At 40.2% G+C, this 18,327-nt stretch overlaps 1 protein-coding gene across 1 annotated transcript; it reads right to left on the reverse strand.

The window, feature by feature from the left end:
- Positions 1-1,035: 1,035 nt before the first annotated feature.
- On the reverse strand, positions 1,036-17,471 carry VAPB (VAMP associated protein B and C). Its single transcript, XM_010722651.3, has 6 exons — positions 17,433-17,471; positions 16,865-17,093; positions 9,764-9,867; positions 8,076-8,156; positions 6,793-6,969; positions 1,036-5,459 (listed from the first exon to the last, which is right to left on the reverse strand). Exons 1-6 carry the CDS (start codon positions 17,469-17,471, stop codon positions 5,301-5,303), a joined length of 789 nt encoding a protein of 262 aa, XP_010720953.1. The 3' UTR covers positions 1,036-5,300.
- Positions 17,472-18,327: the final 856 nt, after the last annotated feature.

An 18,327-nucleotide genomic window follows, 5' to 3' on the forward strand; every position in this document is an offset into this window, starting at 1 on the left:
AAAAAGAATTAGGAACTTATTAAATGAGAATGAAGTGTACCAATGGAGAAATATAAACAGAAAAGCCAGATGTATAATGTCAACTTGTAATACGCAAGTTCAATTAATCCCTTAATTCATTTGTTTTCTTATCTTCTTTTGCTTTGCCATCTGGAAAAGGCCCTTCTCCAATGACACATTATAGGAGAAAGATCCAAGGTTCAAAATCTGCTTCAGGGAAACGCAGCCTTGTTTCTTTACTCACAGACTCGAGAGATTCATGCAGATGCTTCAGGACAAACCTGGGCCTGGACCAGGGGGAAAACATCTCCGTGGGAGCTTAGGACAGTTCTCAAACTTGTATACTCTTCCAAGTAAAAACGTGAAAGCAGTTCTGTAAAAGGAAATGAAGCCATGGGAACAGCAGAGCCAATGATAGGTATATTGAAGTAACAATGCATATCAGAATGTTTCATGGAAGAGGCTTCTGAACAGCTCTCACTTGTGTTGTTTCAAAGAAAAGCCTACATTTATCCAGTAAAAAAAATAAACTAAAAATCACTCAATTGATAAAACAAATTTTACAGTTAAGCAGATTTGAGTAGCAGAAACACAACTACTTTGTCCTTGGAAGCTCATCCAAACAAGAGGCAGCAGTACAATGCTGTGTCCCTTCAGCACTGACACCCATCAGCAAAGTGATTCAGAGCACATGAGGCAGTTGGGGGAACACAGAAATCGCTGGTGGATGTGGGCAAAGGATCTGCACTGCCCTGCTTGAACAACAAACCCCTCTGTTTGTCTAACTGCCTCTGATGGCTTACAGCAGCACTGCAGCCCATTGTCAGCTCTTAATGGAGCAAACCTGCAGAAGAGCCAGATTTCAGCCTGCAGGAGCAGGCAGCCTCGCTCAATAGTCACTTTCTTTCTGAAATGCCCACAATTGATTTATGTATTTCCTCAACAGTAAATCAGACTTGTAGAAATGCATCCAGTTGCAAAGAAGAGTAACATCCAGGTATGGCATGTATCTAATCCCAGTCCTACACAGTCACCTTTTTTTTTTTTTTGTGTATTTGTTTCTGAATAATAACAACACACAAAAAAACCCTAAAAACACAGATGTGCATACTGCAACTCACCACCTGTCCTTTTTCAACCTGCTCACTTGAGGATCTGAGTAATGGGTGCTGACCCATTTGCAAACAGAACTGAAAAGCAACTCTGAGCTGCTTCATGCTGCTCGTGGTACGGCTGCACAGCACACATGAGGTCCAGAGGGCTGCTCCTATGTGCTCATCCATTCCAAACAGAGGGCTCTTTGGTTGTGCTTTTCCTCAGTTGCTTTAGATAGAAAACAGAATGTGAGATATGACATGATGGGACATAACATAAAGCAAAGTAAGGACAGCGTGAAGAGCTCAGAATTCCACAGGTCACTACTGCACCCATGAATGAAGGAGGTGTTCCAATTACACGATGAAAATAACACTTTTTTTTTTTTTAAGTAGGGATGACACAGAGAGAGCTTCTTGTATTTGGTGAGTGCAGTGTCAAACACCATTGACATTAAAGGTCCCTTTTGTACCACATCACCACGTAAATATACTGACTGCTAAGTTAAGGTTATAATAAGAATTGCAAGTTCACAAGTGCAGCAACTAGAAACCCTTTATGGTTTATTGGTGAGAAGAAAGTCTAGCAATTTGTAAAGTGAATTTCCAGATTTATCCCACTAACAGCATTTCAGCAGAAAAAAGTAACACGGAATACCATCACCAAGGTCTTACAATCCTATAGTTTTAGAAAATTACATTATGATACATCAATCCCTCTCAGCATTACATACGTAGTATTAACTCCACTCTTTGGGCCCTACGGCTACTTGAACCAGAACCAGAACCAGGTGCCCGGCCTGCACACACAGCTGCTGTTCACGTGCACTCACACTCCACTGCTGCAGTGCACAGGGACACCATCACTCACACATGGAACAGTGCTGTAAGATGGGAACAGCCATGTGAAAAGTGCAGAAATCGTTTTCTCATTCACTTCTCAGCACGCTTCTGCTCTGAGATGTTTTAGAACTGCTTGCAGAGGCGCCCAAATTGCACACAGCAGTGCCAGAGCTCCACAAGGAGAGCACGACCAAAGCAGCCTCTGCTGGCTCTTAGAAAAACTAACAGTAAATGTATCTTAAAAGAGCAGTAAGGACAATGAGTGAGTAATAACTTGTTTTCTACCACCGTGTATCAATTACAGTTTCCTAGCAGCTGGTGCTGTGGGAGGACACCAGATGATAGTGTTATCCATGAGCTCTACACTTCGTGCCTAACTTCCCCAGATACTCAATGCCCTCCAGAATATCCACCTCCTGTGAATGCCAAACAAAAGCTCTCCTAGCAGCAGCATCTAAAGGACGATTTATAAAAGCTGGATTATTTTTGCAGTATCTCCACAGACTGGCCTTTAGGAACTCTTCCTAAAAAATACCTTCACTGTTCTTTCTGTTGCATATGAAAGAAGGGTCTGGCTAAAGGGCAGGTAACAAGGATTCTACTAAGCAGTCATTTTAAGACCAGCAAAAGCAAAGCTACTGTCTAGGCTGTCATCAAAAACTTTTAGGAAAGACCTTGATTATTACTTGTTGAAGCTGCCAAAGATACAAAGTTAATTTAAGAGTCCTGTTTAGGGCTGAAGGTGTGGGTCTGCCCCTCCTGCAGACTGCAGTTGTTCTGTGTACATCCTCAGCTTGCTCAGCCCTGCACATCTCCCACCATGCCTTTGTAAGGCATCGAGCAGCGTACAGAACTCTTCTTTGTGGGACTTCTTTATAAACCTGAGTGCAAACCACAAAGACAAACTTGCTCACAATGACTGGAAGTTCCAAACCATCAGCGTGGGTATGGAACAGTGCAAGGAGGATGGACGATGGACGTTCTGTGGTTCTGTGACTTTCTGCTTCATTCGAAGCTGCTGTGCTAGCAGTGATTGCCAACCATGTGGACCAGCTGCCTGCAGTGCTCTTACAGACACACTCACAAGAAATGATCAGCGTAAAGCTTTGATTCCCCTGCCCTGAAAAGGTTGTCTTTTTTTTTTTTAATACTTTTTGAGGCTGTTTGTCAGGGCTCTCAAAGCTAATGCTATATACTGTGAAGCAAATTAGGATTTCAGCTCTTCCAACATTTTTAGTGAAATCAAGGTATACACAGCCTCTTAAAAGACACCGGGTAACTCAGCCTCCCTTCAGTGAAGAAATTTCTCAAATACATTCTTTAAAGCCAACAGTTATCTTTTTTCCATTATTTACAACCTCGTGTTTCTGAAAAGGCCCTCTCAACTGCTTCTGTAGAAGTCTGCACTCATCTGTACCTCTGTCTCATCCCTCAGTCTGTAACACTGACCTCCGTGCTTTGCTCTCCTGGCTGCAGCCACACTTTACCCTTTGTCCTTCCATCCTAAGCAGACAAGAAGGCAGTAACATTTTAAAGTATCAAACCTCTCATTTCTGTTGCTACTTCCAGAGCTGTGCTCCGAAGAGGAACCACACCAAACAGTTTTTCATCCCCCCAAACCCATTTTCTTATTAAATCTCACATGAAGTTTCACTTTTTTGCACTTGAGAAACAAATGGAACAAATACCAAAGGCAATGATGGAGAAGAGCACAGCAGACAGCGGCTGCCCAAACACCCTTCTCAAGGAATCCCAGGAGCAAAAAAGGAATGGAAGAAGCCACGTTTTAAAGATGTTTCTTAACCTTGAATGGTGTTACAAAAACTTTGTCAGCAATGGTTTCTGGGCATAAGATCTAAGATTATAGAAGGGCTCACTTGTTCAGAAGCTGGTTCATCTACTGAGGCCCAACATGTTAAAGCACATGGAGTTTATGAATTTTATAAGAAAATAAACAAAATTACCTTCACGTTCGATATGTTAGTAAGCATCTTAACCAATGAATCCAACTAAACTGAGAAATGTGAAGTTATGCAGCACCTCAGCAGCCAGCACGGTTCCTGTGAACAACACACAGCACACCAGTAAAGGATGCTCAGAGTGGAGCTGCTCACATGGATTTTAAAATGAGGCAGGGAAAAGTCTTCCTGAAACACAGCTACTGGTTTCCTTATGCTATGAACAAGCTAAGTTGACAGATAATGCTGTTCCCTCCCCGCCAAAACTATCAGAGCATGACAACAGTAACAAAAGAAACATTAATTTGGGGGCTTTATTTACTTTCTTTTTTTCTTCTTTTTTTTTTTTTTTTTCCTTTTTTTTAGTATGCTACATCGTCAAACAGGATTGGTCTTTTTACGGCATAGGACTAGTTTACTACTAATATTTTTCCCCTAGATAGACTTATTTACATACAAAAACAGTTTCCTGACCACTGTTTTCCCAATGCTCAGATGATCAAAACTCCCAACAGTTGTGTAGTGCCCAAAACTACAGGAGGCAGAAGAATCTTGCATCACTACAGCAGCAGATTTTTAGTTCTAGTCACTGGCTTTAGAACAGGTGCCTTTTCATACCATAAAGCATTAGTCAATTTTGTGACAGGAAGGAAACATGAGATGAAATACATTAAATAAGTTAAATATGCATTAAACATCTCTGAATAACATTTTAATTCAACTAAATGAACCAATAGCAATGTAGCTTGGTCCCTCCATAAGAACAAGGCATTGACTTTTATCCAAACTAGTCATACCAGTCAATATACGCCTCTTAATGATGCCTAGCACATTCAGCGTTGCCACATACAACTCTTTCCAGCTTCTCACTATTCATTGAAGTGTCAAGAAATTGGTAATTTGCACAGAGTTGAAGACACTGACAGAAAAACTGTTAAATTTATGAGCAGAATGGTGGATTAACATATTTTACAGAAGTTATCAACACCTCCTGCCTAATCCAGCTCCGAACATCCAATAGGGCCAGCTCCAGCAGTGGAGGAATCCTTTTTTTTTTTTTCTATTTTCTTTTTTTTTCCTTTTTTTTTTTTAAAAAGAGGTCATCCAGCAACATGTACCAGGGACTAAGAATGTTTAAAATGACATATACAATATTCCATTGTAGTGTTAAATCATGATTTTCTTCCCCTTTCATCACTGAAGAATATTCTTTCATTCGTTCCCTCATTGTACATTTTAAACTTTCTAGATTATGTTACATAGTATTTGTGCAGGGGTAATTTAAAGGCAAGACCTGTGAGATGTCATACATTAATTTTTTTTTTTTAAACACTGTTATGAATAAATTTAATCCAATGATATGGCAGAACCATCAAACCAATTTACAATTTCCAGCATGCTGCCTCTACAAGGCTATTTTTCCTATAATTACACCAATGACAAAGAACAAAACCACCAAAGCAAGTAGTCTGGAGCTGTGCCCTTCATCCTTGACAACAGCTGCAGAAGCAGATATTGGGTTGTTTGTCTGAGGTGCCTTTCTCATCCGAAGTCCATCTTCTTCCTGAAGGAAGACAGATTAATTACTTCAACTGAGTAAAGAAGGAGCTGAGAAGTTTAAGACGTTGAAGCAAAAGCCACCAGTATATATATAAAAAAATACTCAAAAATAAAGCTGTAATAAAAGTTACTGCAGCCTTAAAGTCTGACAGATGAGAAACTCAAAGCACCCAGTCAGTGTTTTTCCACTTCTAAATTCAAAGAGGCAACTCATTTTCTTCAGGAACACATTAGAAGTCACAGACTGCCTGATACCTCACTGCTGCTATAAATCTGGATGGGGTATAACTGACTTCTGTAAACAATAATTACTGCTACAAAACAAACTTTTCACTTAAATATTTTACTTCCTTTATCTCGTCTGGCACTGACAGCACCTGGTGGCTGGCAGTAACTTCACACAGTTTTCCGAAGTTTTACAGATGTTTTTAACACTTCACAAAAGGGAACAAGCAGCTGACAGCTTTGGGATGTTACTGTATGATGTCTGCTCAATTCTAGTTGTCTCCTGTACAGCACCTTTATTCTGTCCCAGCTGAAACCAGGGCAACTGACTTGAAAAAAAACTAAATAAAACACACTCGTAGAGCACTTATTGTACTGGGAGACACAAGAACCAGGACAAAAGAAGTTAAGCTTGTGTCTCTGCTGTTACTTCTGTGAGCAAAACACAAATGTTTTACAGGTGTTTAAAGAATTTCTTCATGCATCAGCCAGCCACACAACATCAGAGCTGACAGAACAGAGTTCCTTTCACTGGGGCCTAGCATTAACAAATTCTACATTTTCCACCAGAGCTGATACCTCTGAAGCTAGATATCGATAATAAATGAAACCAAAACAGGTCTTCGGCTTGGTGATCGTGGTTTCTCATCTGTTTGGTTTCACAGTGATGTGCTGGCTATGACCAGAACTGTATTTCTCGTGTTACTTCCATCACATCAGCTATGTGCTCCAGGTGTCATGGCCAACACGTAGCATTGGCACAATGCTGCCCTCAAACTCCCGTCAGTCAGAGAGCACAGGGCCAAATCCAACACTGAATGCTTAATCCAAACTCAGGAAATTAGGTGGGGGAAAAAGAAATAAAAATGAGCGGGGATTCATTCCTTTGGGTTTCTATCCCATCAGCTTCTCCAGCTGCACGAGTTGTGTGCTCCTTTCAGAGGAACCATTGATTTCCACACTTTTTTTCTGGCTTTATATAGAGAAACATAAACCATCTTTTCGCTGATTAACAACATTAAAATATCGTGCCAAGGATAAGCAACCAAACCTTTCAGTCTGAATCTTTTATGTCAAGAGAGAAGCAAACCTGGAAAAGAAAGAATCTTTACCTTAAACTGTTTATTCTCCTCCCGTAACCTCTGAACTTCTACTTGAAGCCTCTTATATTCTTCCATTACTTTCTTAACTTCAGCGTCATCCAAGGAAGAACTTATTGATTTAGACATTACAGAGGAATCTGTCTTTGTTGCAGTTGTGGATACAATTTTATTTATTTCTATGTCATGCTGTTAAGAAAGGATAGAATGAGTCTGGTTAGTTATTAACACCACATTTGATACTCAGGAGGAGAATCAAGTAAAATCTCCTGTTAGTACTCAAAATGGGCCCGTATATAAAAAAATAAGCAACATTTTTCCTTCTTCAACCTTTATTTCCCCTTTCTGACCTGAACACCAGATCAGCAGCAAAATGCAGACAGAAGGACCCGTACTTTTCAGTCCCTGCATGTATGTGAAAGGAAATACCACCAGACCGTGTCCCACAATAATGGAAATGTGACTTATCTGCTGACATTCTACTTGGAGTCGTGGTGCTCTCTGCACCTTTTCCTCTCCAAGCACCACACAAGCAGCTGCTCCAAGCAGCAGCAAGCTGTCAGGAACCGCCCAGCTGCTCTGCTGCAGTTCTCTCACTCTTCCCACTCTTCCCCCCACTGCTGGCTATCACATCTCCATCCTTCTGTTTTTCTGTGGTGACAGAGGAACTTCCAGCCCAAGTCAGGAAACAAAAGCTGCAGAGCTCCAAAACCCCTTCATTCTCTCGGCTTTGAATCCTCTCTGTTTCGCAAAGGGCCTGGGCTCTATCAAAAACAAAATGCTCTATTCCCAATTTCTACCAATCTCTTGAAATGAAGCTCTTATTTATAAGGTATCAGGAACTTGTTACTATACCTGCTTTGTTTTCTCCTGATAATTTTTACAGATTATAGAAAAAGTTACCCCTAAACAGAATGGCTGTTAATTCCCACTTAATTCAGATTTCTTTCCTCATCACATCTCTCAACATGAAAGCTCTCAGCTTTGTTAACATCAATCAGTGCTTTTTTTTTTTTTAAATAGCTATTTTTATCCTATGTGATCATTCACTCAACGAAGAAAGGTCAACTCAAAGATTTCCTTGTGCTTGTGATGCACTCAGGCGGTTCAAATTAGCTGCTAGCAAGGTTAAGCACCACTAAGATTTAAAATGGCTTTATTTTATATTTTAAAAGAAGGATGGGATGGAGGCAGCAAAACTGCCTGGTGCCTACATGGCTGCCTGGACACACGTGCCATTTTACATGATTTACTGAGGCATTAAAGTCACTCGATACGCAGCTAAAAATACTCACAGGCTTATCATTTTCCGTCGGTAGCTCAAACACACACCTAAGTTTCGAGTCCATGAGTTCCTCTGGCTTTGCCTCTTTCCACTGGAATAATTTAATATTAAACAGAATAGTATAGTAAGACACGTTGAAAAGGTACTGCATTATAGAAACAAATCATACCACCTTAGGAAAAACTCCACAAGCATTTATCACATTACCATTAAACACATACAGAACCAAAAATGAAAACCAAGTGCACAGCTGAGTAGTAGCTTAGAAGACCACACACTATCACTCTTAATAGTCTGAAACTCAGGTAACTCATGAGAGAACAGGGAGTTCACATGGCTCTTCCTCACTTTGACCACGCTCCTGGTAGCACAGTATTGCTCAGCATATCTCAAGTAGGTGTCAAATTATGGCTGACCCCTGTGCAACGCGAGGAAGAACTTGACTCATCCTAAGCAGCCGAATCGTACTTCAGTTCTTCTCTGTGGCTGAAGTCAGAGTTCTATTTTAAGCTTGTTGGCTGCCCGAGAAGCGTTGAAAGCTTTATAGTAGCCCAGTAATTTGTCTCACCTGTTTATCCAGAATAGGAAGATATTTGGAGAGTGGTAACAAAACTGAGAAGTGATCGAGTGTTACAGGAAAAGAAATGGTATTGGGCTGGAGAGCTCCGGGAAACTGAAAAGACCATCTAGATCCTTAAAAACATTCTTTGCTAGCAGAATAATATTTTATATGGTATAAAGTAACTCATAAAATTAAAGAGTTAGAAAGAGATGCAGACTGGCTTATTCACCTAATGATGCAGACATTTCATTGCTATTGCTGTTTCTCTTATTGGATCTTATTTTAAGGCCATTAAACAAATACAGTTCCATAAATCTCTTTCAAAAGGGGAAATTCTCAACTCTACCAAAAGGCCTCAGCTCCAAAGAGCTGTTCAGCAGACGTGTAAAGAACTGAAAAAAAAAAAAAAAATACTGAAAAAAAGTTTTTACAAAAAACATCAAAAAACCATGCTGCACATTCTGTGGCTGTTTTTGTTGTTGTTTTGTTTTAAATAAAGTAATATTCATACATTCAAATATACATGCAGCCCTGGATATTACAGAGTAATGGACGTTTCTTATTTATTGTGTCCTCGACAGTTATTAAATATTGTCTCAAACTAACAAAAGGTGGACCAGAGTAAGCTTCTTTTTGCTCTCCTGTAGTACTGCAAAACCATATGCTTCTGTTACTCTCACTTGTAATCCACCATACAAGATCTATATAGGCAGCTTATTTATTTAAGCAACAACAAAAGGGATAAAGAAAAATTCAATACTTGTAAGCCATCTTCCTGGCTCCCACTGGGCAAAGGAGCTGCTCAAGGGAAGAGTCAAGACAGAGTACAAAGGTATGCAATATAAAAGATACTACAGACCATATAATTAGATCATATTGTTCAAATCTGCCTTTAAAAAAAATAAAAATCATATATATATAAAAAAAATTACAACAACTTAACATGTTTCATAGCTTGGTATGCCATTACCAATGGCAGTCTTCTAAAGAAGTAACCACAGCTGCAATGGCAATCTGCTAATGCTCTCAAGGAACATTACAGTCTGGTTTCAAAAGAGCCCTGAAGAAGTGATATAAAAGGTCTTAAAAATTACAGAAACAGAAATAAATCCATTTTATTTACTTTCAATACTTACTACTGCTTCCATATCTGAAGTATCAAGTGGAGCAAACATAGACTGAACCATAAACTTGTGTTTACTTTTCTCATTGGGGTCATAGTCAAAAGGCTGTAGCATCACTGCAAGAAAAACCCCAGAACGTTACGTTAATGCTGTTCTGATGCACAGCCACGCACAGATGATTAGCTACAAGATATGAGAAATACAGACATTAACAGGATTGCAAGTAGTGCATCTCTCTGACAAAGGAGCAGCTGAGCCCTACTTTAAAAAAATATTAAAGAAGTTAAAAGAAACAGAATTCTTCAGTCTGCACGAATTTCTACCTGAGAAGTTTGGAACTGCTGAGCACAGTACAGTATTCGATGCACCAGTATGGCAATATGACAGCAACTTACAGCAAACACAACAACATACACATCTTCTGAGGCAGCAGGAAAACCTCTCACTGAAAGAATCAAGTTTTTTTCTCCATCCTTGAGGTGGAAGTAACAAGCTGGCACTGTGATTAGCTGTACACAGCACTGCTGATGGCTGCTGAGAAAGGCTACAGGGCCAGGAAAAACCAAACACTTTAAACCTCTAGTATGGCTCAAGATTCAGGATGGAAATTTCCTCTACAAAGTTTGAATAACTCATGATTTGAGTTCTATTCCTCCTTCAAAAATAAGTTGCTGAAAGTTTGTTATCAATATGCAGCCAAGAGGTTATGCTTAAATGCTATAAAAAAATTGCTTATGAAAGGTATAAACATTTTATCTCCATCCAAAAACCACAGGAATTGGTTTTTTTTAATGCAGAAAATAACTGTGTTTGGGGGGCAAAGACATAGTACAAAAATCCTCCCCTCCAAAACATTTAAAATGAAACTGGCAAAAACTTCAACAGAAATTCACATTTCATGGTCTGTGAGGCTCTGAATTCAATCGCTATGAATAGAAGCAGTTGAAGACTTGGGATTACTTTCAAGTACCAGTGTTATTAACATGCACTGAAATTCACACACACTAATTGCAGGGATCTGAAGTGTACAAGTGTTATCCAAAGATCCCATTTATTGCAAATGAAGAAGAGCCAAACCAATCTGTCTCCTTCAGTGAGCAGGATACTCTCTGCCTGTGCCATTTTTACTGCACACACAATCTGTGGCCATCAACAACCACATGCCTTTTAAAGCTGCAGGAAAAAGGAGACAGCAAATTGTCTCAAATGTGCAGTAAAATTTATTATACACTTTATCTTGCCTTACAATAATCAACTTCTAGTCCAAAATAAACACTTTCATTTCAGCAGGCTCCATGTAAAACTCTTCTTCCAAACAGAGGTGACTGAACTGTGACAAGACGTGTATTTCAGCATTGCACATCACTGAAAAGCAGCAGAATAATCTTTTTGCCCCCTGTAACAGACACCTAACGTTTATTTCAAGTCTACGTGATGTGGAAGAGCCGACGGGTACTTGAAGCTATCCACTGTTAAGGGAACTTCTCCAGATCTGCAGTTGTATCAGCTTGCTTTGCTCAGTGTAAGCATAAGCACGTTTGAAAATCATTATTTCCCCAGTGCTGAAGCTGCTCCTGAACACTGAGCAACTGCTGCTCTGAATTCCACTCACTGAATCATAACAGCAAGCAGCTAGAGAGGGCTTGACAGTATCAGCGTTGTTAGCACTTGTATTTTTAGATCAATACACGAAAGCCACATCGATACAAATTATTCAGCAAACGTCTTGTAAGCCAGATGGGAAGCTCAAAAATACTCCCTTTGTTGAAGAGGAAGCCAAACCATTCAAAACCATTCAACACACACTCGTACTATTGGGAGTTTCTGTGAAAGAGCAGTTCCATGGAAGCTCCTTAATTGTGACACAATTTACTACTGTGAACACAGCTCCTTTGCTTTAGCTGGAAATTGCATCTCTTACATGAGAACTACGTGAAAAGGGTACGTTCCTACAGAATATCTTTTCAAATCTTCTCAGCTGGTCCAAAGCTACTGACCAGCTCCCATCAGAACGTGCTGTGAGAAATTTGTTAACAGGAGTTTCAAATAGACTAGAACCAGCATTCATCAGTCAGTGGCCGCAGTGCCCATCTCCTCACCTGCACTGACTGCCCTACAGTGGTGCTCTGCCACAAGATAAGACTGCAAAGCCATTGGGAGACCAGTGGAATAAGGAATAACGTCTGTTGTATTTGCAAGCCACGTTTCCTCTCAAAATTTATCTGAAGGACCAACCCCACGTACATCCTGTTCTGACATGTTTCAAACAAACGGGCACCAGTCTTCTCACACATTCCCACTGTATCTCCCACATTTGATAAGCAAGGATCTGCAGACAGCGAAGCAGTTGGTGATCAGCTAACGGTGAAGTTAATAACAATATCAAGGCAGGGGAAACCTGAGGCAGGGAAGATACTAAGCAAAACTGTGGTAGAAGTTTTGTCAAGATCCCATCTTCCCTTCCAAGAGCAGGAAAGGAAAAGCCTCCCTGCTCAGATCATCAGCAGCCTTCCCCTGGTTTCCATCTAAATTTATTAATGGCCTGTTCACTTGGTCTTGGACCAACACTGAGCTTAAGCTTACATATCAAAGAAGGGGAAGAGTCCTTTACTTGTATCATTCCAAGACATCAATCACAGTAACTCTTGGCCTCTTGGTAAACTAAACAAGCCAGACTTGGGCTATCCTCTCTGAGTCAGGGCCCCCATTCATTCTCTGCACCTGTTCTGGCTTGAATTCCTCTGTATGAGTTACTCTGTATATACAACCATGAAATTTTATTAGTGACAACAACATTTACACTCTCATCTCTTCCATTACCTAGTTTCCTAGTTTCTTTTCACTTACTGCATTGCCCTATTCACAGCCACATGATGTCAGCAACTTGGTCACCTCTGATCAGTTACAGTATCCTAACATCACTCATTTTATTCAGAAAACTTGCAATTATAGAAGAAATCCAAGTGCACAACTCTGCAGTTTTTATGACAAAACTCATCCTGTTTCTCTTACTGAAGCCTTCAAGGACACTCAGTTCTTGCTGCGTATCTTCAGCCACTGAATTTTACATCATCGTAAGGGTTTTTAGCGTGCTCTTTTTGAGCTGCAACTGCTTACAAAAGCATTTAACAAGATTAATACAAAACATCACTAGCAATTTCTATTATCATTTGAAAGCCATGCATCCATGCAGCATTGTTTACTCTTACACAGCCTATTTGGTCTGTGAGAGTCTTACTGCCTTTTCTACCTAAAAGTCTTTTCTACCTTTATTAACGGGTTTCCTATATGCGCTGTATGAAATTCTCTATAGTCTGGCAAGATCAAAACTCACAACTTCCACACATCTCAGCATTACACAGAAATGCCACCAGCAATGTGGACTATCTACATCAGGGCACACTGATCAGCTCTGCAGGAGGTGAACAACTGATCCTCACGTCAACAGAGGCCATGGCACCACGCGGCTTGTTCCTCACTTACACTGTTCTTTCTGTAGCTATTTCAATAACACAACTGCTAACAATTGCTGCACCTTCAAGATAGACTCCTGCAAAGCAGGCGGATCAGACCAAGCCCGAGCTCAGCACTCGCTGTGTTGGCCAATGAGGCCTGGGGGAGCAGCATGCAGCCAGGGGCAGAACGTGGCTGGTGGCTGAGGAGGGGCAGAACTGTTGTGGGCAGCCCTGTCCTGAAGGAAACACAACCCACCTCTTCCTAGTCAGGTAACTGCACAAAAGATTAACCCTCACCCCTGCAAGGTGACTGGCAACACAAGGATAACTTCAGTTCTCCCAAGTCCAGCAGTGTGCATGGGCTGCTCTGTGATGCACACAATGCATCCTTCATCTCTCCCTCTGTACACCTAGCTGCAGACATCAGCACCTGCTTCTCATTTCTCAGTCTTCCTCTGGAATTCACTTATGTCTTTTATTTAGATTTCAACCTCTCGGAAGTCACAAAATCAGCTGCCTTTGTTCAAATAAGACACATTTAACAAAAACAGAATGGGTGCAAATAGCCTTCTTTGCCAAGTGCTTACGACCAAATGCAATCAAACGGTGACAGCACACACACACTTCCTGACAGTTACATAAACTCAGCTGTTAAAATTACACACCATTATATAACAGGTGAAAACATGGGCTACAAGCCTGACATTGCAGCAAGCAGTGCGTGCTGACAGAGACTTAAATGCTGGTACTTAGGAGCAGCTGTGATAGGGCAAAAGAAGCCAGCATCCAACACTTCAGTAGAATAAAGAAAGCTTTGCTTTTCTAGCGTTTTATGTGTGTGAAATGAGCCAACACACTAGCATGAAATAATGTTCCGATAGCAGCCTCTAAGGACAAAATACCTTCTCATGAACTTCGACCAAAATAGGGCAGTCCTGTGGAACTGTATGTAAGGAAGGCACTCAGCTGCTATGTGCAAGGAAGACGCAGGCTGCCCCGAACCCAACCATCAGTAATACTCTAGGAAACAAATAAACCCTCACATCACTGTACTTTGGCACCGATTATTTTTTTGCAGGCAGGAGGTGCACTGCCAATGCAGTGCTGCTGCGTTAAAGTCAGTCAGCAATTCTCAAGAGAGCAGACTACATAGAGTAAACACAGCCCAATTAGTTTAAGAGTTTGGAACTTGTTACTCTATTAACCATATTCTAATCATTTCTCATGAGCAGTACTAAGTTTAGAATAATGCAAACCCTGTTTTGATGCCTTGTTTGAGTCTTGAATTATGTGACTGAAGAATAACTGATCCAAAGAAAAATCTTCTATTTATATTTCAGTTTATTAAATCCCAAGTCATCCCTCTGTTCTTAAGTAGTATTTCTCCAAGGGAGAGGTTAAACAACTCCTTCCTTTCCAAGAATATGAAAATAACTCTGATCTGTAAGTTAATGAAAGCTCCCCCTTCGATTCCTGATATTACTTTTGCTGATCACAATCAGTGATTCTGATACCTTTAGTACACCAAAATTAAACCCCGTGCATGGTTTGAAGAAGCTACCAAGACAGCAATGTATATGACTTTACTAAATAGAAATTCAACCACAAAACAAGACGACAGTAGCTTCTATTTAGAATGAGTTAGCAAATGAAGAATTAACATCCATAACTCCATATCTACATATCTACCTATAAATCTTCCTGAATGTGCCACCTGAAGAACAATGTATGTGAATTGCTTGCATTTAATATGTAGTGTTAATAGAAAGGCTGGTAATTTAGCACAGTTTATTACCATGACTAAGTAAAGAGAAGCATGAAAGTAAGTAAAACAGAAAATGTAAGCTCTGTGATTAAATAAGCCAAAGTAATTTGTAAAACTGAATCATAAATCACAAATCACTACAATGAAAGTTCTACATAAAAAGGGAAAGTCTTTTCAAAGCTTCGTGAGTGAAAGCAAAGCACAATTTGGGTTAAGCATAGTGATCTTTCAGAATGGGATACTTCAGGTCACATCTTGGACTCGTTCCATATTCTGTTTGGCATGCTGCTGGGAAGAATGGGGCTGGAAAAGCACATAAGATACAGGTTCACACAGCACTTGCCTATCCTATGTTCTGCTCAAGGTAGAGCAAAGGGTCGCTGTAAGCAGAAGTTTAAGAAAAAAGATGTTGAGATCAAGAAGACATTTTAAAAAGCGTGCTATTTGCTAGCAAAGGAAAAGAGCTTTTAATTTTGAAAGTTCATCTGAGAGATGAAAAGAATTCCCATCTTTATAGTATAAAGATAATTTGTAGCTAGAAACCATGCTCATTTTCATTATCGCTTCATTGATTCCATGCATTTAATATGCTTGCCTGTAGCTACTATAGATGACAGACAGCTTTACTTCGGAATCTTCCCCGATTTTTTAAAATTTCAATTCCTCTCTAGGGATCTTTTTCATTTGCATATTAGTCACTTCAGAGCTTACTGCATCCGTGCTAGCCTTCTCCTGAAGCAGAACTGCTCTGTCTTCCCCTTGCTATAGGTACCATGTGGCACTGCTTACCGCCTCACTGTGACACGCTCCAGAAATTAAGTGCAAGTGAGGCAAACTCTGCAATCAGAGGCTCAATGAATTGGACACAACAGAATACCCAAACAGAAAAGGTCAGTGAGCGTGCAAATGCAGGTACAACTTTTCCCCCTTGTCCTGTCACTATTCACCCTTGTAGCTCACCAATAATTTAATCCAGGTCAGAAAAGCTTGGTAAGAGACTAATTGATAGATTACATGTTTTGCTATACGTAACTTCTGTTCTGATCATCTTCCATAGGCCAGTAACTCATCTGCTTCTATTACGCAATATTAAAATTTAATTAAAACAGTAAAAACAAATCTTCAGAAGTCATTCCTGTAACTCAAAAGCCAGACCTCATTTCTGCAGCCTACCACTATGAAATGCTTGAAAGAGTTTTTTAGACTATAAAAATACTCGGTGCTTCATGCTTTCTGTGTAACCCACTCCTTTGTTTTTTCCATTACCAAAGTTTGGCAAGTGAAGAGCTACTGACTCATTAGAGAAAATCATTAACCTTTCATATGAAATAGCAAAGTTTTAGTCACTTGACGTTTCTAGCACCAAAGCATATTATATCTCCAAGGAACACAAAACAAGCATGGATTCAAAATAAATGTTTTCTTTACTGGTTGGTTATATTGGGTAGTCTGGCAACCAACTATCAGCCTACGTTGGCGTGGCTGCAGTCCACCCAGTTTTATTCCTCCCTCGATGTGCCTGTCCAAGCATTCACTTGATCCTGCAGTGAGCCGGTTCAGGAAGTCAAGCTGGCAAAAAGCTAACCGTACAAAAATAATCCCACTGGGAGGGCAGGGCTGCAGCAGCACTGCCTTGGATAGGCTGGCTAAGGCTGCTATGGAACCATATAAATTATTTATATATTCCTCCTCCCTCCCTCAAAACAATACGTCAAAACAAACCCATTACTGCTAGAGCAGGAATAAGGGAAGATATATGAAATGGCTGCTCCTCCATGAAAACCTGCTTTTACAAGCGTTCCACACAATACTTTTGTCTTGCAAAACATTCCAAGAAATAATTCATTTGATGAAGCCATTTTCAGTTACCAAAGAACTGCTTGTATGACTTACCAGAAACATTAATTGATGTTCCTGCATCAATAATTCCACTGTTAGGCCTTACACAGTATCTACGTGGTGCTGTGGTCTTAACTTTGAAGCACACATTTTTGTCTGTAGGGTTGCCGAGTTTCAGGTTCGTAGTGACAACATCTGTGAAAGGACCTGAGGAAGAGCAAAAGCAGACTTTAGATTGAACAGAAAGTACTTGACAAGTAGAGGCTAAGCAGGGTACAAATCTCTGCTCACAAATCTTATAAAGTAATTAGATGTTCAGCTTCCATCTATGGCACGTACAGAAAACCACACGCGAAGTCCAGGATGTAGTGAGGCTGCTGAGCATGACTGTATGCTCACAGTACAACAGCTCATCATTAACAGCAAACAAAAAGGGGGGAATCGTTTATAAATGCTACCAGCACAACAACATGGTATTCAAATGAAGCCAAATTCTCTGCTGTATCACTTACTCCATTCTAACTGCTGAATCACGCAGGCTTGCAGAGAAATGCACACCTATGTACAGACAGTGAGCAGGGGAGACTACTGAACTCTACAAATATCAGTACATAAACTGTACCTTACATTCATAAGCTGCAGGTGTAAGCTGCACCTCCATGAAGCCTTCCACCTGGTGTTTAGAAAGGTTGTGCCAAAACCAGCAAGATGAGCATCCACTGTGCATCACGTGTGCTTGTTTTTAAAAAATCGTTCTGGCTACAACAAATGGTACATCAGAAGAGATCTGCATTAAAAAAATCCAGCCTCACCGAGACAGGAAATAACCATGTGCAAACAAGGGAATTCTTGGATGCTGACAGCACTGGCAGTGATTTTTGCATTAGCAAAGCCAGAATCAGACCACTGTCAAGTTCTGCAACAACACGCAATAACTTCTCCTAGGCTCACTACCTACTTGAAACCATCAAAATCCCCAGGGCTAGGGAAAAAGATCATTACTGGTTCTCCATAAGACACAGATAAATTAGGCAGGTGCTGTGTGACCGCACTCAGATTGCAGAGAAATAAAATTAAAGAAATGTAAACACTCTTTGATCAGCTGCCCTCTGCACAAAGAAAGTTACCTGATAACTGAATAAAATACCTTCACCTAGCCTCAGGAATAAAAGTAAACTTGAAAAAGAAGAAAACAACAAAAGAATCAATTCTTTTCCTTGAAGACATGACAGCCCTGAAGTTTAAAAACTGTGAATGATGATCATTTTTATAATTAATAGTAATAATGAATACACACATGGTCATCCCCCTGCTCTCTTGATAAAACAAAATGGGTTCTCATTTGCAGCAGGGATGGCTTAAAATCACCTGAGACTGTTTTCTTTTCTACAAATTTATCATATAAATTCATCTCTTAAGATGCCACTGAACTCAAACAAGAAAGCATTGCTGTCCTGCAACCTTCACCTAAAAACACAAATCAACCAACCAAAACCAAACCACCATACCACCATGCT

This window comes from Meleagris gallopavo, chromosome 22, assembly GCF_000146605.3.
Source record: "Meleagris gallopavo isolate NT-WF06-2002-E0010 breed Aviagen turkey brand Nicholas breeding stock chromosome 22, Turkey_5.1, whole genome shotgun sequence".
NCBI classification, from domain to species: domain Eukaryota; kingdom Metazoa; phylum Chordata; class Aves; order Galliformes; family Phasianidae; genus Meleagris; species Meleagris gallopavo.